Below are 27,439 nucleotides of genomic sequence, written 5' to 3' on the forward strand. Positions count from 1 at the left end.
CGCTTCATTTGGAGTTTCATTGAATCACCCCCTTGTTCCTGTTCTAACCAATGCTGGCAGCTCTTCCCACTGCTGAGCTGACACCACGAACCCTTCCACCATCGAAAGTGCTGTCGTGGCTGGAGGAAGCCTTGCCAGCGCGGTACCCCCCATCCCTGCCTCCTGCGTGGTCTGAAGCGTTCCGTGCCTGGCTGAGCCTGTGAGAGACGTGCCAGGGGGACGTAGCTACCTCTTGTCCTGCGTGAATAGCGAGGAGGAGAAGGGAAAGCTGTCCTCTCTTTTGCTTAAAAGCTAAATAAAGTGTGGCTGGGGGCGGGCAGCCAGCTGCAGAGCTCGGTGTGGCAGCGCGGGGCCCTCTGCAAAGCACTGCAAGAGCAAGAAGTGAGCAAAGCCTTGCAAGAAGTGACCAGGGCCGTGGTATGGCGTGTGCTCTTTCCCCCCTCTATCGGCCCTGTGGGGCACGCAGGGCCGTGTGGGGGGAGCTTGAGGGGCTGGCGGCCCCTTCCCCATGTTGGGGGGCACCGAGGAGCTGCTGGCTGGAATTGTCGGCCCCATCCCCATGTGGGGCAGGATGGGGGGGTCACCCTTGGTGCCCTGTCCGTGAGAGGGGCAAAGTGGGTGCAAAGCAGGTCCCCAGATTGGCACTATTTACCCCCGGGCTAAATTGCTCCCCTGGGGGTTTCAGGGGGTCTGTGGCTGGAACAATCAGGGGTGGAGAAGGCAATCCCAGCCCTGCTGGAGCTGCAGCCCCTGGCTGGGAGGTGATGGATGTGCTGGTCCCATCCGGGATCGCTCCTCGGGGGGCTGGCAGGGGCTCCCCCAGCTCCTGGCCGTGCTGGGGACGGGGCAGCGGCTCTGCTGCTGCTTTGGGCTGGGGGGAGGGAAACCAGCAGCCAGGAAAACTCCTTCACTCAGCTCCAAAACGTTTCGTTCTCGGCGTGATGTTCTGCTAAGCCCGGCACCGATAGGAATTGGTTCAGTGACAGGTCAAACCGCCGGAGCTAATAAGGAGCGGGGAGAGGACGTCCTTGCTTTCCAAGGGCTGGAGCGAAGCGGCTTGGCGCTGGGGAAGCTGGATGTGCTGGAGTTTGTAGTGTTTCTTGCAGACCCTGGGGGAGGGAGGGCGCAGGAGGCCGCCTTCTTGCTCCCAAATCGGTTCCCTGGGTGTATGCCTCAGTTTTCCCTTCTGCGAAGTAGGTGGCAGGGTGCTGGGGGCAGCTTTGGGGTCAGCAGATGGGATGTGACCTCCGAGATGGAGCAGCGTTCCTGGGGGAGGATGCAAATATCTGCTTCCGAGAGAACAGCCCCACAGTGAAACGCAAGCCCTGGGAGCCTCCCCGGGGAGCTTGGGATCACTTTATCTTCGCTTATTTAAAATGTCAGCCCTAATATTACATGAGCAGAAAGCCAGGACTTTCCATAGCATCTCTGTACCGTGCCCAGAGCTGCCCAGCTGGGGCATACGGGGGGGGCTCTTCTCTGGGGGTGGGGGGGTACGTGGTGCAAGAGGCCAGTCTGGGTGGTGCTGGGATTTGCTGCCTCTGAACTGGGGGGCTGCAGTGACGGCAGGGGCCGTGCTGGGGGGGGACCCCAGGGCAAGGAGAGCCCCCCCCTGGTTCCCGCACCTGCGGTTCCCAGGGCCCCGCGGTGATGCTCGGCCCCTGGCGCTGCGGCCGTGAGCTGATGTGCTCAGCAGCCCTCGGCCCCGCTGCCAAGAGCTAATGAGCGGCTGCTCGGCCTTACAGGGGAAAAAAAAACAACAAAAAAGTTAAAAAAAAAAAAAAAGGGGGTTTGGACTTCTCTCCCTCGGAGAAATGAGTCGGATGATTTAATCCCTGAGAAATGTGAGGTTTGATGAATTCTCTCTCCACTCCCTGCGCTTAAAGCAGCCACGAGAACAGCGCAGGAGATGGGAGGTGGGGTAGGAAGGGGCTGGGGGGATGCAGGGAGGGCTGGGGGGGCCAGTGGCTGTGGCACAGAACGAGCGGAGCCGGTAGCCATGCTACGGCCACCACTGGGGACAGGGTGGCCCTGCTGTCCCCCTGTCTGTGATGGGCAGTGGGGATGAGGTCCCTGTGTGCCACGATGCCAATTCCCCACCGCTGGGCTGGTCCCAACCCCCTCCCTCCACTTTGCCTTTCACTTGGCAGTGACCAAGGCTCCTCCAGGCTGTCCCAGCAATGAGTTTGCTGGGTCTCAGCCCCTCTTGGAAGGACTGCTCCTTCCCAATGGGGTGACCATTCCTTCCAGTTTGACCTTATTCCTGGGAGGACGGGGGTGATGGAGTGGGTCCCATCGGGATGGGCAGTGGACGGTTTGGGCGAGGGCAGCGTGGTTTGTGCTGGGGATGCAGATGAACCTTGGGGCTGGGATGTGCGTGCGTGCGTCAGCCCCTCTGTGCCACGGCTGAAAAGGAATAAACCCAAAAGCTTTGCATGACTCTGGAAATACTATGGGTTGTCTAAACACAAAAGGTAGCTGGCTCCGTGGCCCTGCGAGCACAGAGCTCCCTTCTGCCTCAGTTTCCCCTGCAGATGATGGGGGATACAGATCCCCCTTTCTCCCCTCCTGCGTCTTCGGCTCAGACCGTGATGGGGGGCAGGACCGGCCGTGGGCTGTGCCTGGCGCTGGGGCAGGAGCTGCCAGGACCGTCCTGATTTAGGCTGGCTCGTGGTGCTCGCTGGCTCCTCACGCAGTGTCACGTCTCTGGCAAAACCCGAGCGGAAAGGGGTTTACGGCTGCGGGCGGGAAGCCGCGGTGGGGTTCGCATTCCTCCGCTGTGTCTGCACTGGGAGCCAGCTCCGAGGGCGAGCGGCTCACGGGCATTTTCCATTCCCTAACCCTCCCCTGGCTGCTGCAGCGCCTGGGCTCGGGCACCCGCCACATGCGGCTCTTCTCCAGGGGAGATTTACCCGTCGGTTTAAGGACCAAAGCAGCAGCTGTGCTCAAAACAGGGGTTATTTCTTGTTTTTTGTCTTTTCTTTTAAACACCTGGCTGGGGCAAAGGTCAGCTGGGCTTTTCGGTTGCGTTTCTCACTTGGAAATGAGCGCAGCTTGTTCTTTCCAGCCTGGCTCCATCTCTGTCCACCCACACTGGTGATGCCGCGTGTCCTGGTCTGTGGGGGCTTTGGTCCCTAGTTCAAGCAGCGTGAGATGCACAGGGATGGATGGAGAGGCCAGGCCACGCTTGGAAAGAAGGGTCAAGGGATGCAGGCCACCTCATCCTCATCCTCTCGCCTCCCTCCCTTGCTGTGTTCTGGGATGCCTGTGCCGGGGTGACAAAAGTGACACAAAATCCCTCCACGGCCAAGCACCGACCCGAACCCACAGGTCCTCGTGCCTCTGGAGTGCTTTGGGCTGGGGTCTGCTTTGGTCAAGGGGGGCTTCAAGCACCTTCCTCGTGTCCCCTCGGCAGCCACGCTCAGGGAGCACGTTCCCAGATGTTTGCTGGAGGTGGAAACGTGGGCATGGAGCAGGCACGCTCTGCCCCTGCCCCACACGCGGTCTCGGGGGGGAGGAAGCACATCATGCAGCATCGCAGCAACACGAGAGCGGGATCCATGCATTACACAGCAACATACTTTTCCCCTTCGCTCACTTCCCCCTCCAGCGCTTTGCTCGGAGCCAAGTGTTTCTCCTGGGCTCATGGTGACGCTCTCCCAGCTCCCCGGCTCTTGCGTGCGGAGGCTGCTGTGTGCTCCCCCCGGGGAGGAGGGGGCTGCAGCCCGGGGCCGGGACAAGAAGGAGCCCGTCCCCAGCTCCCGGCGAGGTTTGGGGGAAGCTGAGTTTAATTTTCCAGGCGGGTGGCCACCCATCACCAGTGGCAACACCCTGCGGTGGGGAGGCACGCGGAGCCCGGGGACAGCCATGGCTCCCCTGAAGGGCAGTGCAACACCCTCCCACCACGGTCCCGGGGGAATGGGTCCATCCCAAACCACCAGCCACCGTCTTGGGGGGACCTCTGGGCTCCCCTTGTCCCTGCTCAGTGTCCCCATGGCTGAAGATGGAGAGCACGGCTGGCTTGCGAGGCTTTGCTGCCGAAAGCCTGAGATGTGACGTTTTGCATCGAGCACACGCTGCTCTGACCAAGCGGCCGCAGGGGCACCTCAGGTTTCCTGAAATTAAATTTTTTAGCTCTCCAAAGGGAGTTTTAAGATCTGGCCGTCAGAAAGAACCGTTGCGCCATAAATCATGTGTGTTTGTACAGCACCGAGCACAGCGGAGGCTTGGCTTGGGACGGGGCGGCTGATGCTGGGATAACATAGAGAATAAGCATCTGCCTTTGGCCAAATAAACATTTCAAGCTGCTATTCCTGAGGAGCCCAGGCTGTGGTGTGGGGAAGGTGAGCCCGGGTTTAGGACAGCCCTTTGCTCAGCCGTGTGTGAGAAGCCTCCGGCACTGCTTTGCTCTGCAAAATTCCCCTTCTTCAAACCCCTGGGGCTGGGACCGCCAGCTCTCGGCGTGCTGTGATGTCCCCCGGGGCTGGCCCCTCCGCGTTGTCCCCCGGCCAGGGGGAAATGGAGACGCTGTGGTAGCCTGAGCTGCGAACGGCCGGGGAGGCTGCGCTGATGGAGATCAACATGATGAGGTTCAGGGTTGGACCTTCTGCGGGGGGAAGGGGATGCTTATTTTAACTGATACGAGCCACTCGCACGGATGAGCACCATGATGTGGTGCACGAGGAGTCTGGCCGGCATGGATGAGGGAGGATGAAGAGGATGAGGGATGCAGGTGCTTGCTATTACATTTCCCAGCTGGAGACGAGGGAGCCACTGGCTATAATGGGGTTTTTTTGGCTCGCGTCCCCCCCTTAAAACTTCTGCTGCCTCTTGTCTGTGTTTCCTCATTAGGGGTGGCTGCACAGCTGCCATCGACTCCTTGCTGGGATGGCTGGAGTGACCGGGGCATGGCCGGGTGCCGAAACCTCACTGTGCCTGATGGGCTGGTGGGATGCAGCCGCCGGGCTCGCTGCGGACCACATTCCTCTGTGTTTACCCACTCGACGGCTGTCCCTCGTGTTGCCCTTGCTCGAGACAGGCCGTTCTCGCAGCCCTGGCTCTGTCTCCCGGTGCTTTCACGCTCAAACATTTCCTCTCCTACCTCCGCCAGACCAAAGCGGTATTTCTGTTACAAACCTCTGCAGAACAAATGGGCTGTGGCTGGGAAAGGGGATAAACCAAAGGGATGCGGGACCAGGGATGGCTGGGATGCTGCTAGCCCACAGCAGGGGCACTCAAACCGGGATCTCCCCAAGCCAACAAGAGCCTTGAGAGCAGTTTTGCTCCATGGCCACCCTCCATCATCCCCTTCACCTGCAAGAGCGGGGCCAGATTCTGCTCCGGACGTAGAATAAACCGAGTGCGCGGTGCCCAGAGCCACGTCCAAGGCTGCAGCCTGTTGCGTCTTAAAAATTAAAAAGGACGTCTTTGAAGGTGGATTTCCAAACTTGGACGCTGGAAGAAATTCCTGCAGGAAGAAAACTCAACAAACAAAGTCCCTTGGCTGAGAGCAAAATTTATACTCACCCGATTCACTGAAGGTTTTCGTGCCTCCCTGCAATGGGAGCTGTGTTAGCAGCTCCGTGGGTCAGGCAAGCATGGTGGATAAGGTCTAGGGTACGAAACCTTTCCCTGCCTGGCATTGCAGGGTGGCTTTTGTGCAAGCAATTGCCCCATTCGGTGCCTCAGTTTCCCCCTTTCAGTGCCCAGCTGTGTGTCTGTTAGGTAGCAGAAAAAAAACAACCCACGAAACATGTCCCTATGGATTTGGGGACTTTTGACTAGTTTTTTTAAGCAATTGGCATGAATCTCCAAACAGCATATTCCTTCCTTATTGATTCTGATCCTTCTCCAGCTGGCAAACACATGTCTCTGTCTCAACCCTTTGTTTAAGGGATGTGAAATACCAATGTGGTTGTTCTTCGTTCCTTTTCCTGGCTTGCACTCGAGCTACCTGCTGGTTTTTAGGCATCCGATGCCCCAGCTCGCTGCAGGACGAGGGCTGTGCCCTCGGACCATCCCGCTCCCGGCAGTCAGTGAGCAGCAATCACCAGCAATACTCTGGTTTTGGGGTAAGGGGAAGGGGCCTGCGTCGGGCATGAATGTATTTAAGGGTTGCAGGGAGCCCAGGTCAAAATGGGGAAGTCCAGTGGGTGGGAACTTTTGGGGAGGCTCTGATTTTGGCTGTTTGAACCTGCTGTTGGTAGCCACCGTCACCTGGGTGTGGAGGTGCAGGATTGTACCCTCCTGGGATGGCTGCCAGCCTCCGGTAGGGTTTGGAATGGGTTTTCAATAAGCCAAAGCAGCTCGGGTTTCCTGGCCCCCTGCTGCAGATCGGCTTGGTTGGAGAGAGAACTGCTCGCGGGGAGGGAGAGGACCCCCTGCCCCCCGAATCCCACATCCCAGAGATGCCTGGGACAGGGATGTCCGTAGGAGGGAGATCCTCATGGCCACTGTGACCCCAGGGACTCCTCGCCCACACCTGGGCTGTGTCTGAGACCTGTGAATATGCAACAGGTCCCAGGCTGCCTCTGAGCTCCTTGGAGCAGAAATGTCCCCCCTGAGCGTCCACGAACGTGGGGTGCCCCAGGGGTCCAAGGGCCGTGTCCCCTCGGTACACAGCAGTTTTCCAGCCCAGGACCTGTCCGAGGCTCCATGCCCATGTCTGCACAGCACCGTCACGGCTCCCTTCCCTTCTCTTTAGTAAGTGCCATCAGGATTTAAATTAAAGCTTATCACCAGCTGGGAGCGAATGAACCCTGCATCATGTTTTGCGGGGTGCCATCTGCCAGGCAGGAGCAGAGACCCCGGCACGGGGCTGGCTCCCTTCAGCAGGGACGGGGGACAGCTGGAAGTCACCCTGTGCAGGTGGGGGACCTGGGTGGGACAGTCCTGGGGACAGGCTGGCGGGTGACAGCCGCCGAGCCCCCGTGCTCTGCACCTCCGTTGAGACTCAGCCATCTCGCTGCAAAGCGCCGTCCCAGACACGCGCTCCGGGAAAACAGGGGCCGTGGCAAGGGAAGGGCTTATTTAAATTATTAATTAGCCTTGTTTTTAAACACGGGCTCCGAGCAGCCTCCGCAGCAGAAGGAATTGTGATTAAACGCCAGCCCTCCGGCAGGCAGGCCATGTGTGCGCGGCGGAGCCCGCAGCGCTTGGCTGCCAGATAAAGACGTTATTGTTGTCATCGTGCCTCCGTCCCAGCCCTCCGCCTCCCGCGCTCCCACCCACCCTGGGCCAGCGGCTCCCGGGAACAAAACCCCCGCGCTCGGCCGAGGCTCGCTCGTGGAGAAACCGAGAGGAGGAGGTGGAGGAGGTGGAGGAGGAGGAGGAGGGAGACAGCCAGAGAGAAACTTGTCTTGGGGATTAATAAGAGGCAGGAGGAGGGAGAGGTGCACACAGGTAAGCTGTGGGCAGGTGCTTCCCCCCAGGCTCTTCTCGCCTTGCCTGACCCTCCAACCCAGGGCGCTGAACTGGTCCACGATGCTCCTGCCCTCTCCAGCCTCTCTGACATGCAAAGCAGCATCTGCTCTTCCTTCCTCTTCCCCCCCCCGCCTCTCCTCTTGGTTTTTCTGTTCTTCAGCAGCTGGAGTCTTTGTTCCTTTCTTTTCCTCTTCTTGCAAGAGTTTTTCTCGGCACGGGGCAGGGTGGGCTGGAGTTGGGGGGGACGCTGCAAACTCAGAGGAAAGTCCCGTCTGTGATAGCGTTGCAGCTGCTGCCAGGCGCTTTCTGTGGGGGAGAGTGAGGACCCCCTTGTGTCCGTCCCCCCCCTCCCCGATCTGTGCTCTCACACGCTCACAACCCCACGCATGCTTGGCTCTGGCTCTACAGCCAGGGAGGCAGAGCTGGGGGTCCTGGGGGGGCTGCACATCCCAAGCCATGCCCAGGCTAGTCCCTTGCCTTGGAAAGCAGCAGGGAAATTGTGCAAGGAGCGGGGGAGGCTGAGGGGGGAGCCGACACCTCCGGAGCCAGGACTGCTATCCGGGAGCCTCCGGTAGCATCGGGTCACCGTGACTTCCCCGCGCGGAGCACAGGCTCCCAGTTTGCAGCTGGATCCGTAGAAGGGCTGGGGAAAGGGCTGGGGGGAGGCTGCTCCCGTGGGATGGGGGCTGTGCGCAGCCCCTCGCCCCCATGCCAGAGCAGGGACCGGGATTTTCCCTGCCCTGCGGAGGGGACCAGCATCGCGCTGCTTTGAGAGCGAGGTGGGAGAGAGCAGCCAAACAGCACCTCGGTGCTTCAGGGGCACTTTTCAGCAAGCTGCTTTTCTGCCCAAAATGTAGGTGGTAAAACCCTTCTCGCCTGCCTGGACCGTATAGACCATTCCCAGAATGTGTGATGCCACTTTTGCTGCCTCGATCGCGGAGATTTGAGCCCGTTCTGCTGCAGGCAGGCGGAGAGGTGCAGCCCCCTCCCCACACCCCGCCATGGGGAGACCTGCCGTGGGGGTCCCGGCTCTTTGTCTCCGCTCCGGCAGCGGCAGGAGACGATGGGAGGAAGCACCAGGGCAGCGATTTTCGCTGAAGTCCTGGGGAAAGGGTTTTGTCGCATGGAAGCGACTCATCCAAACCTGCCCTTCCCCGCTTGTTTGAGAGTTCTAGGAAAAAGCAGCTACAGGGTAGAAAGTGGGAAATGATCCCCTTGGCAGCTGAACGCAAAGCATGTCGCATGTGAGGGCTTGGAAACTTTCCTGGGAGCCTGTGACCGTGGGCCTGCCTTATGTGGTGCTCGGCTGAGGGCATCCCGTGAGCTGCTCCCTTTCCTCGGCCAGCCCGGGACAGGCAGCGCCGAGCCGAGCCAGAAACGCCGGGTGTTGGGTGTCCCTGCTCCCCCGGAGAAGGAGGGGGGATGAGGGGCTGAGTGTTTTCACCTGGGAAGAGATAAAAGTGCAGCTGTGGGAGGTTTCCTCTGCCCTGGGGAAGCGGCTGGAGGGGAAGGATGAGGCAGCGGCAGCTGATAAGGCGTCAGAGCGGTTTCCCAGCCTCGGAGGAAGCAGAGGTGGGGGGACCAGGGCGAGGAATCCACTTGGAGGGGAGCGGGGTGTGCGTGGGGGGCAGGCTCGGGGGCCAGGCTGTGGTCGCTTTGGCAACATTTTCTCCCATGGTTTTCTTTTGTCTGTGTCCAGCCCGTTCCACTGTGTGTGGCAGAGGGATCTGCGGGCGGGCTGTGCCGGGAGCAGCCCCGGGAAGGGTCGGGACATGCAGCAAGGAAGGAGGAGGAGGAGGAGGGAGGAATTGCTGACATGGAGAAGGCAGCAGAAAGGTGTTCTCTGCCAGGGCTGTCTTCCCACGGGCCCTGCTGCGGGAGGAGGTTGTTGGAGGGAGCAGAGAACACAATGAGCCTTTCGCAACGAGTCTGGTGACTGTGGTACAGTGAGGAAACGCTCCTGGCACGCAGAGGGATGCGCGGGAGCCGTGCATTGCCATCCCCGTGTCTTGCAGCCCTAGGGCTGAGCCCAAAAATGTTGCTCGAGAGCCCGGGAGCGTGTCCGAGCTGCTCTCTGGCAGGGTCTCCTGAGCCACCCATCCCCTGGGTGGACACAGCTCTGTCCCCGCAGGAAGAGCCGCGGCGGGGGGCTGAGCCCCTGCGGCTGCCCACGGCTCCGTTTCTCCCTGGGAAAGCGCCGGGAAAGGGCGAGAAGAGCAGGTCGTTGCATCAGGGCTGTGCTCCCCAGGGGATCCTGGGGACGCCTGGGTGACAGCGTGTCTGCCCTCCCCTCGGAGGACAGGCTTGCGCTGTGTTTAGCCCTCTTCCACCATTCCCAGCTCTCCAGCGCCGCTGGATAAAGAGCTCCCTGTTTTGGTTACAGCTGATCGGACCCAGACTCTTGCAGAGACACGAACCAGCTGTTGGACTCGGAGGGAAGCCGATGAGGGAGCTTTGCTGGCTCCTTTGGGTTATTTTTAGCTTGCCCTCCCTGTTCTGCTCCAACACGCAGGTTCCCAGGCTGGGTGGGAGCATTTTTCCAGCCTGGGGGCTGCAGGGATGATGGGAATTGTGGGTCCCAGCAGGAAAGGCGTGAAGGGAGCTAGCAGGGTTACGGGCAACAGGCTGGAAAGGACCCCTCGTCCAGCCGTCTAGTCTTTCCCCCCTCCTCCCAAAGTTAAAAGCTCCCTTTATCCCTCCCAGGCCCTCCGGAGGAGCAGGGGTCCCCGATGGATCGGTGATAGCTACCCAGAGCCAGCTGCTGCTCTCTGCACGTCTAACTGCTGCGAGGGGAGGCGAGGAGGGCAGGAGGCACCCCAAGGGAGAAGGCTGGGACTTCTGCCCGTGACAAATCCCCCCGTGACCTTTACATAGCTCGCTCTTGCCCCGAAGGTTGCGATTTTTGCCTGCCCTTGGCACAAGTGGCGGGGCTGGCAGCGAGCAGCGCTTGGGAGCTGTGGGCGAGCGAGACGCAGAGTAGATAAACTATGTGGAAATCAAACACCAGTGGCATTTGGGGCTGGAATTTCCAGCTGTTGTGCCGAATTTTTGTCAATTGTAATGGGATGACCGAGGGAGCAGCTGCCTCTTTCTGGGAAAAACCTTGGGCTGGCATCTGTTGGGTGCCTTGGTCTTGCCTCCAGGCCAAGCTGCTCAGCCCAGGAGGTGTCAGAACCATTTTTGTCCATGATCGAGCCTTTTCTCCACACCAGGCAGTTGGTTTCCTGAATGCATTCGTTGCTTCATGATTTAACTTTATTCCAGTTGCATGGATTCTTTGTGGGTACCCGGGATCCGAGCTGTCCCGTCCGTCGGGGAGTGGTGGGAAAGGTCGAGTGGAGCGTTTGCGGAGCAGGCTCTGGCCGCGGATTCGGCAGCCGGGGCTCATGGAGAATGAGGGTGTGGGGTTTTGAAATCTGCCTTCTTGCGTTCACGCCAGTAAATTCAACTGCATGAAACTGGATGGAGAACAGACTGCCGACTGTGTCGGGTCCAGGCAGAGCTGGCTTTGAACCTTCCAGCGTGTTGGAGGCAATCGTAAAGCTTGCGGTGGCCTCAGGGTTGTTGCATCCCCCTTATTCTGGACACAGGGCTGTTGGGGGGACCGCTGGCTGTGAGCTGGTTTCCTGCAGATTGTTTGGAAGCGGGTCCTGCTTTCCCCGAGCAGGCTGGAGAGCTGCAGGGAGAGGCTGGGGGGGACCGGCAGCGAAGAAGGATGGTGGCAACGCCACCAGCCCGGCTGCGATGGGCAGAGGGGCTGTGACAGTCCCCACGGGGATGTGGCAGCGGGTTGCAGGCAGTACAGCGGATAAAAGGGGCTGCATCTGCCTCCTGACACTTTCCTTCTGTGCTGACAAATGCCACATGATGCTGCCGCCTTCCAGCCTGAATTTCTGCCTTGCTGACTATTTCTGCTATATGCCGAGTCCCTAAACATCTGCAGCGTCGAAGCCTCATGCGGAGGGGACGGCGCAATGTGTTCCTGGAAGGGCCGAGAGCTCGGCCAGCTCCTGAGACCAACAGGGTGGCAGCTCTGCCGTGGTCTCCACCCTCCCTGTGACATTGCCCAGGGCGGCTGCTGGGTGGCCTGAGCTGAGCATCGCCCTTCAAGCGGAGGGAGCCAAACGCTCGGATCGCAGCATGTACTGGCTGGAATATCATGTCTCAGCTGCCTCCTCCCCTCTACAACGGGCCAAAAGCAGACTTCAGCCCCTGCTGCTCCCCCGGGCATTGTGGGTGTTAAAATCCAGGTCTGAGTTTTTGGAGCGGAGGCAAAAATCCTGTGGAAAGGTCTGGGACAAGGTGGGGGGAGGAGAGCCACGTGCAAGGAGGCTGGGAAAGTGGGAAAGGAGCGGGGTGCTGCAGGGCCAGGGAGGGGACTGCACGTAGAGCAGCTCCCTGTCACGAATTTGTCCATCCTCTGCAGCCCGCCGTTGAATCTGAGCTCTTGCAGCACAGAAGCACGCACGTACATCCCCAAAGGGGACTTGCTGCAGCACTGCTGAGCTGAATATCTGGCAGCATTCGGGCCCCATTGCTCTTCCCCCCCTGTTCCTCCCTTCCCCCCAGCAAGATGCCAGAGCTCTGATTGAAAACAGCAGGCATGTGAGGCTTGTAGGGTTAAACAGAGCCAGATGGGAGCAGAGCGAGACAAAAAGGAAAGTAAGAGGCTGGGCCTGGAGAGGGGGGGCTGAGAACAGGATCTTTTCTTGCAGAAAGTCAATTACTCGGAGCCCCAGGAATGCGTGGCATCGCTTCAAAGGGAGCTGGGCTGGCGAGGCGCTGGGAGCAGTGGCCCATTCAGGGGCTCGAAAGGCATCCCTGGGTGGGATGCGGACTGGGAGCAGTGGCCCATCCAGGGGCCCTGAAGGCATCCCTGGGTGGGATGCGGACCCGGTGGGAAGCTGTAACCAAAAGGGGGGTCGGTGTGGCAGGGGCTACCCCAGCAGTGTTGTTCCTTGCTGCTTGCTGGTCTCATGAGGGCTGGGGACATTTCCCTGCTGCTGCCCAAAGGCAAAGGCGATTTGTCCGGCACAGCCCTGCGTGTTTGGAGCTCCCACCGGGCATCTGAGGGGGGCTGGCTGTGCCCACATTGCCAGTGACCCCCCCAGGCACGACAGCAGCTCTGTGCACCAGCAAGAAGCCAGCTCAGCTCCGTCGTGTTGCATGGGAGAGAGCAATGAGCCCAGAGAGCCTGATTTCTCTCCAGCATCACCAACGCTCCCATCCCGGCTGCACGGGCTCCCACGGCAGATGCTGCCTTTCCCCAGGAGATCCACCTTCCTCTGAGTCTCTTCATCTTCCTTCCCAGCGTTCTCCCAGTCTCATTTCACTTGATTCTCTTTCCCACCCTGCCTCTGCCGAGCTCCTCCATCTGCCTCGCCGTGCATCCAGCTCAGCTCTGTTCCCGCTGGGGTGACAAATGGCGCTGGGAAAAGCCTGGCGAACACCCCGAGGTATCTGCTGCCTGCCCAGGAAGCCCACAGCCTGGTCTGCTCCAGCTGGCCCCGGGGAGTGTCGGAGCATCCAAAGCACCTTCTGCAAGGGGCTTTCTGGGGAGCTCGTCTGCAGCAAGCTGGATCCCTCCATCCTCCAAGGCATCAGCTGGAGAGCCACCAGCAATAGGCTTGCAGGGACCATTCGTGCTGTTCCAGAGAGCAGGCAGAGAGGGCAGAGATGGGACAGGCAGCCTCCATGGGTTTGATAACGACCCAGGGAAGAGGCAGAGGTGGTATGTGTAAGGTGTTGGGCTGGCGTACAGGAGAAAACTGGCTAGTGGCCAGCAGAAACCTCACCAGATCCCTCCAGATCTCCCACTTCTACTGGGACTCTCCCCAAATAACCAGTCGAGCCCAGCACCACCCAATGGGACTGGAGGTGATGGATTGGTTATTTGGGCAGCACAGGGAGCTGTATAGCCAAACGCCTTCGGTATTGCCCATGCGTAATCTTGCAAATGGCCTTTTTATCACGCAGCCTTGAAAATGGGCTGTCCTGCATTAAAGCCTTGTCCCTGAAGCACAGGACCATCCATCTTTTCTGCCCCGCTAACTGCTGCTGGCCTCCTGATACCGTTGCTCAGACAATTTGCTCCCGAATCATTGATTTTTTGGCTCAAGTGCAAAATTAAGCCTAATCCATCAAGGCTTCTGAAGGGGCAATCCATCCTCTGGGGACAGGCCACGGGGATATTGGGGTACCCGGGGCGGGGCGGGCAGGCTCTGTCAGGCAGTGCTGGGGGTGGTGTGCGAAAAAACCCCAAGCCAAATTAAAAAAAAACAAACCACAACACAATCTCCCTCATGGCATAAAGCTGAGCCAGAGAGAGGGGATCTCAGTGACTCATGCTCTAGAGGGGGGTTGGATTTAAAGATAACTTCCAAGGGGAAGGAGAGAAAATAGCAGGTTACTGATAGGGATGTGGGGTAAATTCCCGCCTGTCAGAGACTGCGGTGATGGGGGAGATGATATGGTACCTAAATCAGGCGCTTCCCAACGATTCTCTCCTCCTTGCCTCCCTCAGGGAAACATCTGGACCATGAAGGTGGCCTTCAGATTGCTTTTCCCACTTGTTCTTGTGCTGATCTCGGAGGTGAGCGGGCAGCGGAGGAAACCTCCTCGGAAACCCACCCGCCCGCCTCCCGAGTTCATCGAGCCCGTCGAGCCCACGGAGCTGCCCCCACCCCTGCCGCCGGGCCCCCCTTCCATCTTCCCCGACTGTCCCCGAGAATGCTACTGCCCCCCAGACTTCCCCTCCGCCCTCTACTGTGACAGCCGCAACCTGCGGAAGGTCCCCATCATCCCGTCCCGCATCCACTACCTCTACCTCCAGAACAACTTCATCGACGACCTCCCGGAGGAGTCCTTCAGGAATGCCACGGGGCTGAAATGGGTCAACCTAGACAACAATCGCATCCGGAAGGTGGACAGGAGGGTCCTGGAGAAGCTGGAAAACCTCATCTTCCTCTACATGGAGAAGAACCAGCTCAAGGAAGTGCCTGCCTTCCTGCCACCCAACCTGGAGCAGCTGCGTCTGAGCAGGAACCAGATCTCCAAGATCCCTGCTGGGGTCTTCAACAAGCTGGAAAACCTGGTGCTCTTGGACCTGCACCACAACAAGCTAAGCGATGGGGTCTTCAATAAAAACACCTTCAAGGGACTCAAGAACCTCATGCAACTCAACCTCGCCCACAACATCCTGAGGAAAATGCCCCCCGGGGTGCCCAGTGCCATCCACCAGCTCTTTCTGGACAGGAACAACATTGAAGACATCCCCAGTGACTACTTCAAGGAGTTCCCCAACCTGGCGTTCATCCGGCTCAACTACAACCAGATCTCTGACAAGGGGCTGCCCAAGAACTCCTTCAACCTCACCAACTTGCTGGTGTTGCACCTGGCCCACAACAAGCTCACCAATGTCCCTTTCATCAGCCCCAAGCTGGAGCACCTCTACCTGAATAACAACTCCATCGAAAGTGAGTTGCGCTGCGAGGTCTGGGGTTGGGGATGGCAAGCATTTCATTGAAAAAGGGCATTTTTCACCCAGTGGGATGTGAGCTCTTCAAAGGGGGATGCGGTGGTGAGAGGAGCTGGGGGCTCTTTGTAGGTGAACAAGTCCCTGCGGGGGATGGATTTGCACGAGGGGAAGAATGGCCCAAGGATAAGGGTGGCAGCTGAGGGCCAGGGCTAAATTCCCCCTGGCGCTGCAGGGATTTTCTTGTTCGTTGTCATGGGCAGCTCTTCTTTGGGGCCACCTGCCATCTAAATAGTTACTTCCCCAGCAGGGCTCAGAAATAGGGATATTTAAAAAGGAGAGTCTGCGCACATATTTTAAGAACAGATGCCAAATCCGCAGTCAAGATGGTTAGAAATAACCCAGCTTAGCTCTCGAGCTGAGCCTCGCAGGGGAAGGAACAGGGAGAACAAGGCTGTGATGGAGGTTGCCTTGGCAAACCAACCGGGGCAGTTTCACACCGTTCCAGGCAAAGCACCGCAATGTCATGGGAGAGGTGCTGGGCCGTGAAATGTGTAAACGTAGCTAGCACATTCAAGAAGAAGACAGAGACCCATTCCTGGACACCCCAGATGTTTCTGCTATTAGAGGTCCAGCAACCTGCTCCCCTTGCTACCTGCACGGGAGCAAGAAGGCAGTGCTCCTGCCGGACACCCTCCATGCGCACCGGGAAAAGTGTGCTGGGCTCTCCTATTTCTGGTTGCGGTGGGGCGTATGGGGGCTGCGGGACCCACCCAGGGCATTACTCACCTGTAAAGCAGCCGCCGGGCAGGACGCTGGTCCCCACAAGTGGTGGAACACAAGGACTTCCACGCTGCAGCGTTGATTGTGCAGTGGTAGCGTGTGGCTTTATACGCAAAAGCGATCTGCTGCCGAAGAGGGGCTGTAAAATCACAGCGCAGCTTTAGTGTAAAATCTGAACGGGAGCCAGGAAGGGACGAGCAAGAAAGATGCTCTTTGCAGGCAATTGCTAATAGTGTTGTGGGACACAGTGCCAGGGACGGGGACAAAACCCTCACAAAGCCACATCCCTTCTCTCAGGAGGTCACCAGAGTTGGTTCCCAGGGAACAATGATGCAGTGATGAATGTCTGGTTCAAACGCCGGTTAATCTACGTTTTATTTAAACAACACCAAAGTGGAGCCAAGGGGGACCTTGGGGTGGAGGTGGTGACTGCTGCTGGCTTCGTGTACACTGGTACCCGGGTCCTGCCAGGGCTTTCCATGGAGAGAGGACACCTGGCTCTGCACGTCATGTCCCAGCTTGTCTTTCTTATAAGGTTTCAGTCCCTGGAGTTGGGTCCTGAGCCCTGAGCCCTGGGCCCTGAGAATCCCTGGCTTTATTTTCCGTAACTCAGGCCCTGGGGTGGGGGGAAACACGTGGAAATCCAGAAGCGAGCAACGAGCCGGTTATTGACGTTATCTTCAGCGTAACGGTGCCGGAGCATGTTTCCTTGATGTTTTTTTTCTGAAGGCTTAGGGCTGGCTCGGCAGGTTTCACGTTTGAAATAATCCCTCTTCTCTCTCAAATGACACTGCATCCCTCACTGCATTTTGGCTGAACATGACCTACTTCACTTCTGAACAAAAGCAAGATTTTCCTCTCGCTGGGGCTGTGCCGTCTCCTGGGAGAGGCTGGGGATTCTCCCCCTTGGTGGCAAAGCAATCACGTTTTGGGGTTCAACAGGCAGGCAGGGAGGGGGGTCTCTAGCATCCCTCTTTGCCTTCCCTTTCCTCTAACCTGCATCTCGCTTTTCCTCTCCTCCCTGCAGAAATCAACGGGACGCAGATCTGCCCCACCTCGCTGATGTCCATCCAGGACTTCTCCCCCTCCGACCTGGACAGCGTGCCCCGGCTCCGGTACCTGCGGCTGGACGGGAACCTCCTGAAACCCCCCATCCCCTTGGACCTCATGATGTGCTTCCGCCTCCTGCAGTCCGTGGTTTTCTAACTCTGCCTGGCAGCGCGCCTCTCCCAGGACTTGGCTTTGCACAGAGACTCGACCCCCGTTCAGTGTTTGACGCGTGGGACCCTCTTTGCCTCCCTCTCCCCCCTCCTCACACCCCGCCTCTATCCCTCTTGCCTTTCCCCCTTTCCCCCCGCTGCGGTCGCCGTGGACATGCATGGCATGGGCATCCTTGGGGACCACTCTCTGCAGGACAGCACCGCGTCGCAGCAGCCATCCAGGTCGCAGCATCAGCCCAGGGTGGCTGCCACGCTCACCCCTGTTCCCTGCCTGTGGGCTCTGCCTTCTCTGCCCTCACCCAGGCCAGCCCTGGAGCCGGCTCCATCTCTCCCCTTCCACCCGGCAGAGTTTTGGGAGGTTGGATTTGGTCCAAGCCAAAGGCATCTCCGGATGGAGCTGATGAGGGAGCCCAAGGGGCCACCTCGCTGCGGGACTCGGGTCGTATCGTTGCCCCGGGAGAGTCCACGATGTCCCTGGGGACAAATGCCCTGTGATGGAGGTGGAGCGGGGATGCCCCGGGCTGGGGCTCGGGGTGCTGCCGGCCGGGGGAGCGGGATCCGTGCGGGCGGAGGGTGGCCGGCAGGACCGGCAACGACACCTCGTGGCCAGAGCCACGTCCCGGGGCCCCGGGCGAGGGACACGCTCCTCCCGCCTGGGCCCTCCCGGGGGGCTTCGGCCTTGGCTCCGCATTGCTCTGGAGGCCGAGGGGCTCGTTCCTTCGCGGTGGTGTGAATTTGGCAGGAGGGGGCGGGGAGGGGGTCCGGCCCCTGCAGCTGGAGCTGGGCTCTCCTGCGCCCTGGGTGGGTTGCACCTTCCCCGCGGCCAGACACTGCGCACCCTCCTTTGCGAGACCAGCCCCCTCCCCAGCTCTCACACCTCGCACCCTCCTTTGCAAGACCAGCCCCCTCCCCAGCTCTCATCCCTGCCAGGTTTCCCCCCCTCCCCAGCTCCCCACGGCAGCATCGGTCCAGGGTACCGCATCCTGCATCCTCCCGCCGCCCCGTGCTGCGGAGATGCGGGGCTCAGCGCATCGGCCGCACTCTGCTGCTTCCAGCTAAACCCTGCCCTCCCCCACGCAGGACCAAAAGCCTGTGGGACCGCGATGCCACCGACCGGCCCTGGGCATAAGACACCCCCCCGGGGGCAGAGCAGAGCCAGCTGCTTTGTAGCGATGCCAGCAGGACGCTCACTCTCACACTTAGGTACCAGGGGCCAGATGCTGACGTGGGTGTAAACCCAGGGCTGGGTTGACCCGTGAAATCTCCACTCTGCTCTCACAGTCCCTCTTGCCCTCCTGCCTTGACTCCCGTCTCCTGGAAGTTTTATTCTCTGTTCCTTTCTTGAACCAAACACACATGACTGGTTTTGCGTTTGGTTTTGTTGTTTTTGGTTTTTTTTAGAAAAAAGGAAAGAAAAGGAGAGAATTAGTCTTTTTGGAAAAGCTGTTTTTTATTCCCCCTTCTCCCTGTTTTCACATGTATCGCTTCCCTCTTTGATAGCTGTACCTGCATATATAGGGTGTCCGGGTTTAGGCGGGGTTATACTCTTTTATTCTTCCTGATTCTCAGGATTTAGATTTAAGATTGAGCATTAGAGGAAAAAAAAAATAAAAAAAATAAAAATTCAACTGAAGTAAGCATTAAAGCAATAAACCAAAGAAACCATCCATTACCTCCTTTGCCTTCAGCCACCAAAACTGAACCTTCTCCAAGACGGGCATGGACGGGCACCATGTCCTGCTCCCTGGGAATGGGACAGGGATGCTCCCCACAGCCTGGGGACACCCCTGCGAGCTGGGTGCTCCCTGCTTCCCAGCGCTAGAAGGTTCATTAAACCCCTGTGCTAATTCCGGCGTGTTTTCTCATGATACAAGTCTCTTCTCCAAATTGTCCTCCAGTGGGCTTTATTGGGTTCGACAGGTTTCAACATTAAACCCGGAGACCCTATGTATATATTTATATATAATGTGTATATATACTGGTAGACTGTACAGATATATCTAGAGACATATGTAGTTCTCGACTGATTTCAACTTAATGGTATTTTCACTCCTACTCTCCGCAGCAGTGAAAATAAAATGATTCACAAGGGACCCAGCGCCGCGGTCGGACCTGCCTCTCTCATCCATCCTCATCTTCCTCGCTGCGTGGGAGCCGCCACCGCTTCATTCAGGACCAGATTTCCTCCGTTGGGACCAACTTTCCCAACAGTGGGAGCTTGGGAGATCCCGGGGGTCCTGGCAGCAGGAGGCTGGCAGGCTTGGGGGTCGTTTGTGGTGTGTTCCCTCTCTCAAATTGACGCTGGGTTGGACCCACAAGCAGCACCAACATCAAAGCAACAGGGTTATAGACCCTGTCTTAACAAGCATCTCTGCTAATTAAGAGAGCCCAACTTTGGCTGCAGCTCCCAGGTTCGTGGCTGCAGCTGATGGGCATTATCATCCCTGCAAAGGGGCTGGGAGAAGCCGATGGCTGCGTGTGCCACGTGTCGGGGCAGGTTGTGTGAACTCGGGCTCAGCTGTCCCCGCGTCACCTTGGTGCTCCCAGAGAAACCGGACAAAGGTCCCCAGGGTGAGTTTGCCCCGGGGGGCAGCATTGAGGGGCTCCAGGGCGTGCGTGGGGGCAGCCAGGGTGGGAAGCATCTCTCCCAGCCCCAGCAATGAGCCTGGATCCATCCCCAGGGCTGCGGTTGTGCGGGGTGCGTGCCTGTTTTTCACACGAGCAGAACGGGTGTAGGCAGCGCCTTGATTCTTCTGCCCATCGCTAGCAGCTTCAAAAAGCTCTCCTCTCGCTGCTGCTGCTCTCTCCCCACGTGAATCATGAGGGGAGAGGGAGGACGGCCGTGGGCGCGGGTGCGAACGCATGGGCTGCGGCGTGGGGCCGCTCACGGGAGCGTGCGCGGCGGCAGGAGGGGATGCGTGTGTGTGACGGTGTGTGTGTGTGACTGTGTGTCTGTGTGTGCAGAGCAGGCACAAGGCAGCGAGTTCCCCTTATGTTTTTGTGCCGGAGAAGAAAATCTCCGTATTTTGTGATTGGGCTGTGAATCATGCACTCCCGGGTGTGCGTTCACTTGCTGCCTCCTCGGGCAAGTCAGCCCTGTCTCCTGGGGGAGCTGAGCACCACAAAAACAGAGCGGCGCGGGGGGGGGGTTCGTTTCTTCTCTCTGCACACGGATGCGGGAAGCCCCCACCCCGCCGTGGGGAAGGCTGGAAACCCCTCGTTCATGGGGGGTGAGTGGGGCTGCCAGGGTGGGCATTGAAGGGTGGCTCCCCAGTACAACGCGTGCCGATCTTCCTGGCGGTGGGGAGAAGGCGATGGGCCCATTGGGGAGCAGGTAGAGATGGTGAGAGGCAGTTTGGAGAAGGATGAGGGGTCTCAAATCAAGCCCCCTTGCAGCTGGTGATGCCCCCAGCCCGTTTATGGGGGCCTGAGCAGGGACATCCACTGCCATGAGGGTTTGTACCAACCCTTTGGGCGATGCCATCCACGCAGATATTTCTGCCACTGCCTCTGGGGACAAGGGAAAGTGGGCACAAGGACACCGGCTGCTTCTCTAGGGCAGCAAAGCAGCTGCCCCACAGGCACCACTGCCCCCAGGGACCTTCGCCAGCCCCAGTCCAGGCTTTTGCTTTGCAGTTTCCCCTGTGCTGGGCTGCTGGGCAGGAGCTGACCCCCCATTTCCCCCCAGACTGGAGCAGAAGGTGCCATCTGAAAGCCAGGTCCCCTCCGGCCGCGCTGGACCGAAGCCCCCACTCCCCAGGGAGGGGACAACTCAGCAGCCAACGCCAGAGAAGCGCCCGCAGCCCCTCCAAGGAGCAGAGGCACCGGCTCAGCCGTAATGCCACCCCCAACTGCCACATCGCCTCCATCACGGTGGCCGCCGAGCCGCCTAATGAGGGGCTTAATGAAGATTAGCGGCGGCCCTTTGCTCTGCTCCGCGCTGAGCAGGGCTGGGGCTGCCCTGGCAGGGGGACCGCCATGGGCTGGGGGTGAAGGGGCTGCAGGTGGGTGACCAAGGCTCATCCCCACTGTTGGGGGGGGGGTGTCAGGGTGTCCCCGCCTGCCCAGCAAGCACCGGCAGATGGGTGCGACGTCTCGGGTGGGTGAACGTGTGGGCTGCGAGCTGCCTGCCGGAGAGAGGAACATTTTTACGGCAGTGGGTGGCTGCGTGTGCACGGGGCTGCCCAGCACCGCCAGGAGCCCGTGGGGCTGTCGTGCACACCCTGCCCGTCCTGGGGTGTCCCAACCCCACAGGACACCTCCCTGGCAGTGACATCCCTCCCTCCCCCGAGGGTGAAGCAGGGCAGCAGCCCCTGCGGGGGGCATCAAGCATCCCCCTGGCCCCAGGGTGTGTGGGTGCACACAGGCGGAGATGGGAGACATCTCCCATCTTACCCCGGTGTGGGGAGCAGCATTGCCCCCCGCCCCCATCCATGTCAGCTCCTGCTCCCCAGACCGCCTCCATGTTTCCAAAGCAACAGTGCGTGGAGGGGCGAGCAGTGCTGAGCCCCGCGGGAGGCGAGGGGGGCGGACGAGCCGAATACCACCAGCCATCTGGCTGCTGGGGTGGGCCTGTGCAGACCCCAAACCCTGGGGAGCAGCAGGTCCCCCCACATCCTCCCCAGGGCTGGGGTGCTTGCCGGGCCCCGGGGTCCCACCCAACTGAAACCCAGATCAGCAAGGGGGGGCTGCGCCTGGTGCTGTGCCGCTCTTGCATCCTTGGGATGGCCACAGCTGGAAATTGCTCCATGGCTTGGCAGGACCTGGGACGTTCGGGGCAGGGATGAAGCTGGCTCTTTCCCCTTTGCCCAGGGCTGTGCGTCCCCATCATCCATGGGGACACCAGGGCAGGGAACACAGCCTGCTCCCCATCCTGTCCCATCCCATCCCGTCCCCCACAGCCCCAGACGCAAGCCTGGGCTGTTGGAGGACAGCCACCACTGGGGCTGGCTCACCCCTGGGGACAATATAATGTCCCCGTGGGGGGCTGCCAGCTGGATTGGCCGCATCCTGCCTCTCCCCTCGGCAGTGGCCGTGCCAAGCCCCTCTGTGCAGCCCCCCCTCCTCTCCTCTCCATGCATTAAAAGCCCGGCAGCTCTTCTCCAGCCAGTGCACCAGCCCCTGGGCGCAGAGCAGGGCTCTCCCACGCCAAGGAAGAGGGGAAAGGGGGTACGTTCATGCCGTCTTCTTTCTGCTCTGCCGGTGCCGAGCAGAGCCCCGCTGGGCTGGGGTGAGCTGTGGGGCAGGGAGGGTTGGGGGCTGGTGGTGTGTGTGAGGGGGCTCATCATGCTCGTAAAAGTCTGGTCTGCGGGAAACGGGCAGAAATTAGGGAGCAGCATCCTCAGGCTGGGGTGCAACAACTCTGGGCCAGGTCGTTGCTTTGGCATTTGGTTTGGGAGGGATATGTGGGAGGCTGCTGGGTGCCCACGTGGGTGTGCAGCCCGCTGGGTGGGCGATGCTGCCGCGCCAGGTGCACAGGGGGTGCTGGGGACCCATGTGCAGGGGCCAGCTTCAGGTGGGAGCAGGCTCCCTTTGGGAATGGACCCCAGGCGGGTTTGGGTGGGGGGCTGCCAGGCGGGCTGCAGAGCCGGGGGTGTCCTCATAGAACCATCCCCTGTGCTCAGGGTCGAGTCCTCCAGTCCCCCCAGCGCTGGTTTGCCCAGGATGCTGGAGGCTGAGGAACAGCATCTCAGGGCTTTGGACCCAGGTGTAGGAGCAAGGGGGACCGAAGGGGAGAATGTTAGGACTCCTGGTGTCGTTTCTGCTTTGCTGCTGGGTTTTTTGGGCTGGTCACCAGCTTCACCCACCGCCTTGAGGGGCTGGAGCAGGTCCCCAACCCCCTCATCACCTCCCAATTCCCTCACTGCGTCCTCGGGGCTGGGAAAGCCGGGAAGCGAGGGCAGCCCAGCACGGCCGCGAGGGCCTCTCCTGCACAGCCATCCAGCCAAGCGTGAAATGGGCTGAAAAGAAAAGGGACAGTGTAATGTTCCTGGGGCCGGGGGCGGAGGCTGTTCGTCCCCCGCGGTGGCCGTGGTCCCCGGCACGGCTGCAGAGCGGGGCTGGCTGCGGCTGCTGTGTCGGTCCTGCCTTCCCATCCCTCTTCGCTTTCACCGCTTTGCAACCATTTCAGGGCACCCAGCCCCATCCTGCCCTGCGTTGCTGGCCCTGTTGGATCCCTGTGACCCCCGGGACCATGGTCCCCAGTGCTGCCCTCGGAGCGGTGACCCCAGCCGGGTGCAGGATGCGGACCCTGGCCTGGCTGGGCATCACCAGCCTGTGTCTGGGGGCAGCTTGGGCTATCCCAGCCAAGGAGGAGAGGAGGAAGGCAGAGAAGCCAAAAGCTGACCTTGCGCTCTACGAAAACCTGGATCTGGACAACTACGACCTGACGTTGGACAACTACGGCGAGATCCTTGACCTGAGCAACTATGAGGAGCTCTACGACTACGGTGACCTTGGTCCAAAGGTGAGGGGGATGCAGGAGAGCACCCGGTGCACGGGGCAGCTCTTCTCTGGGTGCACCCCGAGAAGGGGGCTTGGTCCAAGAGATGGATGGGGCACAGTTGGAGAACCAGCCTCTTGCACAAGCCTACGAGCCCTGGTGGCTCTTCCACCGCTCTTGCTGGTGGTTGGAAGGGCTTTACCTGGCCCTGACCTTCTCTGGCTTCCTTGTCCCCCCCTGGCCAGCGCATCGCTGCAGGGCAGCTCATGGTCAGGACTGAGGACCATGAGGCTTCCCGCATCCCTCTGGGCAAACAGGGAGGGGACTTTCTGAGCCCCTGAGCTAGGAGAGCTCTCCAGGGAGGAGCTGACTTCCAACAAGACCTACCCAGTGCCCATGACCCCTTGGCCAGTGCCTACTGCCCTGGAGGGGCAGGGGGGGAGGACTCTCTCGGCCGCCCCGGCCCTCACCCCCAGGCTGTGTTTGCAGATCGAGGTTGGCACCCTGGCTCCTCGTCCCAAGGACCCCGCGGCTCTCCCAGACCTGGGTGCCACGGCCGAAACCCCGAAGCTGCCGCCTCTGACCACCACCGGCCCCGTCCACCCGGCACCCGTCCCCGCACAGGGTGAGTGCGGACCCCTGGGTGCACCACAGTGGTGGGGTTTGGTCCCCATGGGATGCAGCCACGCGTCCCAGGGGTGGCAGGACCGGTGTTCCGGAGGAAAGGGAGCAAATCCTTTTGCCACCAGCAGACAGCAGCAGCTGTTTGCTCGGCCCGGGGTGTTGTTGGGGGTGCGCCTTATCGCACAGCAGGCAGGGGGGCTGCAGCGAGACATTTCTGGGAAACAAGAGCTCCAGCAAAGCAGCAACATTTTAATGAGCAGAGGCATTGCGACAGTCGGACAGAGTAGCAATTAGATTAGTGACAATTAAAATCCTGTAGCGAGGGATAAATATCTTTATTCATTTTCTGTCACTCTGGACTGGGACAAATTAAGTAGGAGGCAAAGGGAAATTGTTGCCTTGCTGCTTTGAACTCCCCCACTAATGGATGCCGAGTCTCGCGGGCGCTGGGGGAGAGGAGAGGGAGCACATGCATGGGGGGGACACGACTTTACCCCTCCTGTCGCCCCTTCCCATCTTGCCGGGACCCTCACGCAGCCGAGATGGGGGTTTTGCTGTATGGAAAACTGTTTTCTTTTGTAGCGTTTCCTTCTGCGGGAAAAAACAAGGGGGCCAAGCGAGCCCTGGGTGTAACGCTGCTGTGCTTGGCAACCTTGGCATCTCCCCCTCTCCCGCGGGAGGCGTTTGGCCCTGAGCAGCTTCGTTTATTAGCAGCTCTTTTGGCTGGGAGTTCCTGGCCCTTCCCTTGCTGAGGTGCCCTGGGCGGTCTCGCTGATGAAGGCGGTGGGGCGGTGAGAGCTCTGGGTGCTAAAGACCCACAGCACGGGCAGGGGTGGGCATGTCCTGCCGTCTCCCTGCGTGCTGGGGTGCTTCGTGGGGGGGGACGGGGGAGCCATGGGCTGCCTCTGCACCCCCAGCCCTGCCCAGCTGCCGGCTCTGCCTGTGCATCGGCACCTCCGTCTACTGCGACGACGCCAACTTGGAGCACATCCCGCCGCTGCCGCCGGAGACCACCTACCTCTACGCCCGCTTCAACCGCATCGGCACGATCCGGGCCAGCGATTTCACAGGGCTGAGTACGTGCAGGCAAAGGAAGGGCCAGGCTCTGCAATGGGGCACAGAGGGGATAAGCGGATCTGCGTAGGTCCCTCTTCATCCCCTCCCTCCTCTCCCACCAGAGAAGCTGAAGCGAATAGACCTGACCAGCAATTTCATCTCCTGGGCGGACGTGGACGCCTTCCGCCTGCTCCCCAGCCTGCAGGAGCTCATCCTGCCCGAGAACAGGCTGACGGCACTGCCCGAGCTGCCCCGCAGCATCGTCCGGCTGGATGCCCGTCTCAACAGGATCCCCAGCACTGGCCTCCAGCCTGAAGCTTTCCGGGTGGGTGCTGGGGCTGCCGGTGGATAAATCCAGGCTGGTTTTAACCCAAACCTGCCATGCCAAGGGTAGTGGGACTGATGCAGAGGGCTGGAGCGGGGCTGGGACCAGGGAGGTTCATCTCTCTGCTCTTCCCACAGGAGCTGAAGCAGCTGCAGTTTCTCCATCTGTCCGATAACCAGCTGGACTATATCCCGGCGCCCCTGCCTGAGAGCCTGCGCTCCCTGCACCTCCAGGTGAGACAAGCCCGGACCCAGGCTTGTCTGTACCTGAGTCTAGCAAAGCCCACCACCACCTCCCCCTCCTCCTTCTCCTTCTCCTCCTCCTCCTCCTCCCCATCCCTTTGAATCTGATTTTGCCCGTTGCCTCCCTGGCCAGAACAACAACATCCAGACCATGCACGAGGACACGTTCTGCGACAGCCAAGACCACAGCCAGATCCGCCGGGCGCTGGAGGACATCCGCCTCGATGGCAACCCCATCAACCTCAGCCTCTTCCCCAATGCCTATTTCTGCCTGCCCCGCCTGCCCACGGGCCGATTCTTCTGAGCCCTGTGGCCCCAAGGCTGGGAACTGAGGGCAAGCATCCCCGCACCCCCCGTGCCCCCACCCCGGACCCTGCTGCCCCACGGAAAATGCAGGGTTAGGGCAGGTACATTTAACCCTGGTGTGAGCTGAGCCTCCGTGTAGGGGTGAACTCAGTTTTGGGCCAAACGGAGCAGGGGGTGGGCAGCTTTAATAAAATGGAGACTTTAAAAATGCATTTGGTGTCTTATTCTCAACAGCGAGAGCAGCGGAAAGCCCTCGCCCAGCCCAGCACTGCCCTGTGAACCGTGCTTGTTTGCAAACACGGACACTTCTCCATGTCCCTTTTCTTTCTCGATTCCCCCCCAGGGCCTTGGGCAGACCCCTCCATGTCTGCTTTCAGGGTTTCCTGGCCAGGGACCGGGAGCTGCATTGCTCCAGAGAGGTGATGCTTTGGCCACATCAGGTTTGACCTGTGTGACCGGACTGTCCCCTCAGCCATCCCCAGGTCCATCAGGTGGGTCTGTGTGGCTCCTGAGGATGTCGGACACCCAGGTGTGAGCTGTGGCCACAGTTGGGCTGTCCCCGTGTGCTCCAAAAGATGATTCAACAGGAAACCTCAGCACAGAGCAACTGGAGTCCTCCGTCACCTCACCCCAGCCCCGCTGCAGCCCCATGGCCCCTGCTCTGGGGGGACCCTGACCCCCACTGGGGCTGGGAGCTTTCCTGGTACCAAATGGGGTCTCCAGCATGAGCTCTGCCCAGAGGGAGGGTGTCCCTGGGTTTGGGTCTGCTTAAGCTCCGGAGAAAGGCTGGACCAGCACTGGAGCCTGCTCAGCCAAACGGCCCCAGGTCCAGCAGGAAAGAATCACTCGGAGGTAGTTAAAATATCTTGTATCATCCCAGCTTTCAACACCCGAAAAGAGCTGCCCAGTGGTGAGATATTTTAAATATAATGTATTCACCCTCTATATTTTTATACACATGTAACAAACACGCATACCATGAGAGGGATGACACATCCCTGGAGAATCCAGAATCCTGAACTGAAACCACTGAGCTCAGCCCACATCCTCCAGGCTCGGGGAGGCAAACTAAGGCAGCTGGAGAAAACCAAGCGAGAAGATCCAGCTTCTCATCTAGGGGCATGCCACGATCCCCGCCGGGCGCGGGTGCTGCCAGCCTGCCTCCTCGGCACAGCACGGGCACAAGCGTGCCGGCAGCCGGTGGCACAGAGCACGCGTGTGTGCGCACCACCTCTTGCCTTTCTTTTCCATGCAAAACCCCACTCAGATGTGGATTATGTCCATCCAAAAGCCAGGGCCCTTTGTAAATGGGAATTTGGAGGCGTTCCAGCCTTTCCTTTCAGGCAAGATCTAAAATGCTAAGATTTATTAGTGCTGTTGTCGTGTCATCTTCAAAACAGCTGGATCTATCTATCCCCTGTCCGTCTACCCTTCTATCTCTCCTCCTTCCCCATCCATCCTTTTGACACCTTTGCACTGTCCTTTACCGCCGGTGATCTCATCCGCTCCCGTGGGATGAACTGTGGCCGTGAGCCAGGCTGGGCT

At 59.8% G+C, this 27,439-nt stretch overlaps 2 protein-coding genes across 3 annotated transcripts; both read left to right on the forward strand.

Annotated features, from left to right (window-relative positions):
• Positions 1–7,081: 7,081 nt before the first annotated feature.
• PRELP (proline and arginine rich end leucine rich repeat protein) lies at positions 7,082–18,992 on the forward strand. Of its 2 annotated transcripts, none has more exons than XM_074564464.1 (3): positions 7,082–7,401; positions 13,946–14,897; positions 16,707–18,992. In XM_074564464.1, the coding sequence occupies exons 2-3, from the start codon at positions 13,961–13,963 to the stop codon at positions 16,883–16,885; spliced, it is 1,116 nt and encodes a 371-aa protein (XP_074420565.1). In that variant the 5' UTR covers positions 7,082–7,401; positions 13,946–13,960; the 3' UTR covers positions 16,886–18,992. The 2 variants fall into 2 exon arrangements, with proteins under 2 accessions (XP_074420565.1, XP_074420564.1); XM_074564463.1 differs by lacking the exon at positions 7,082–7,401 and adding an exon at positions 8,920–8,994.
• A 3,963-nt stretch (positions 18,993–22,955) lies between these two features.
• OPTC (opticin) lies at positions 22,956–26,097 on the forward strand. The gene is made up of 6 exons (XM_074564432.1): positions 22,956–23,365; positions 23,831–23,966; positions 24,883–25,041; positions 25,144–25,346; positions 25,484–25,579; positions 25,722–26,097. Exons 1-6 carry the CDS (start codon positions 23,093–23,095, stop codon positions 25,890–25,892), a joined length of 1,038 nt encoding a protein of 345 aa, XP_074420533.1. The 5' UTR covers positions 22,956–23,092; the 3' UTR covers positions 25,893–26,097.
• Positions 26,098–27,439: the final 1,342 nt, after the last annotated feature.

Source organism: Larus michahellis, chromosome 21 (genome assembly GCF_964199755.1).
Source record: "Larus michahellis chromosome 21, bLarMic1.1, whole genome shotgun sequence".
In the NCBI taxonomy this organism is placed as follows: Eukaryota; Metazoa; Chordata; class Aves; order Charadriiformes; family Laridae; genus Larus; species Larus michahellis.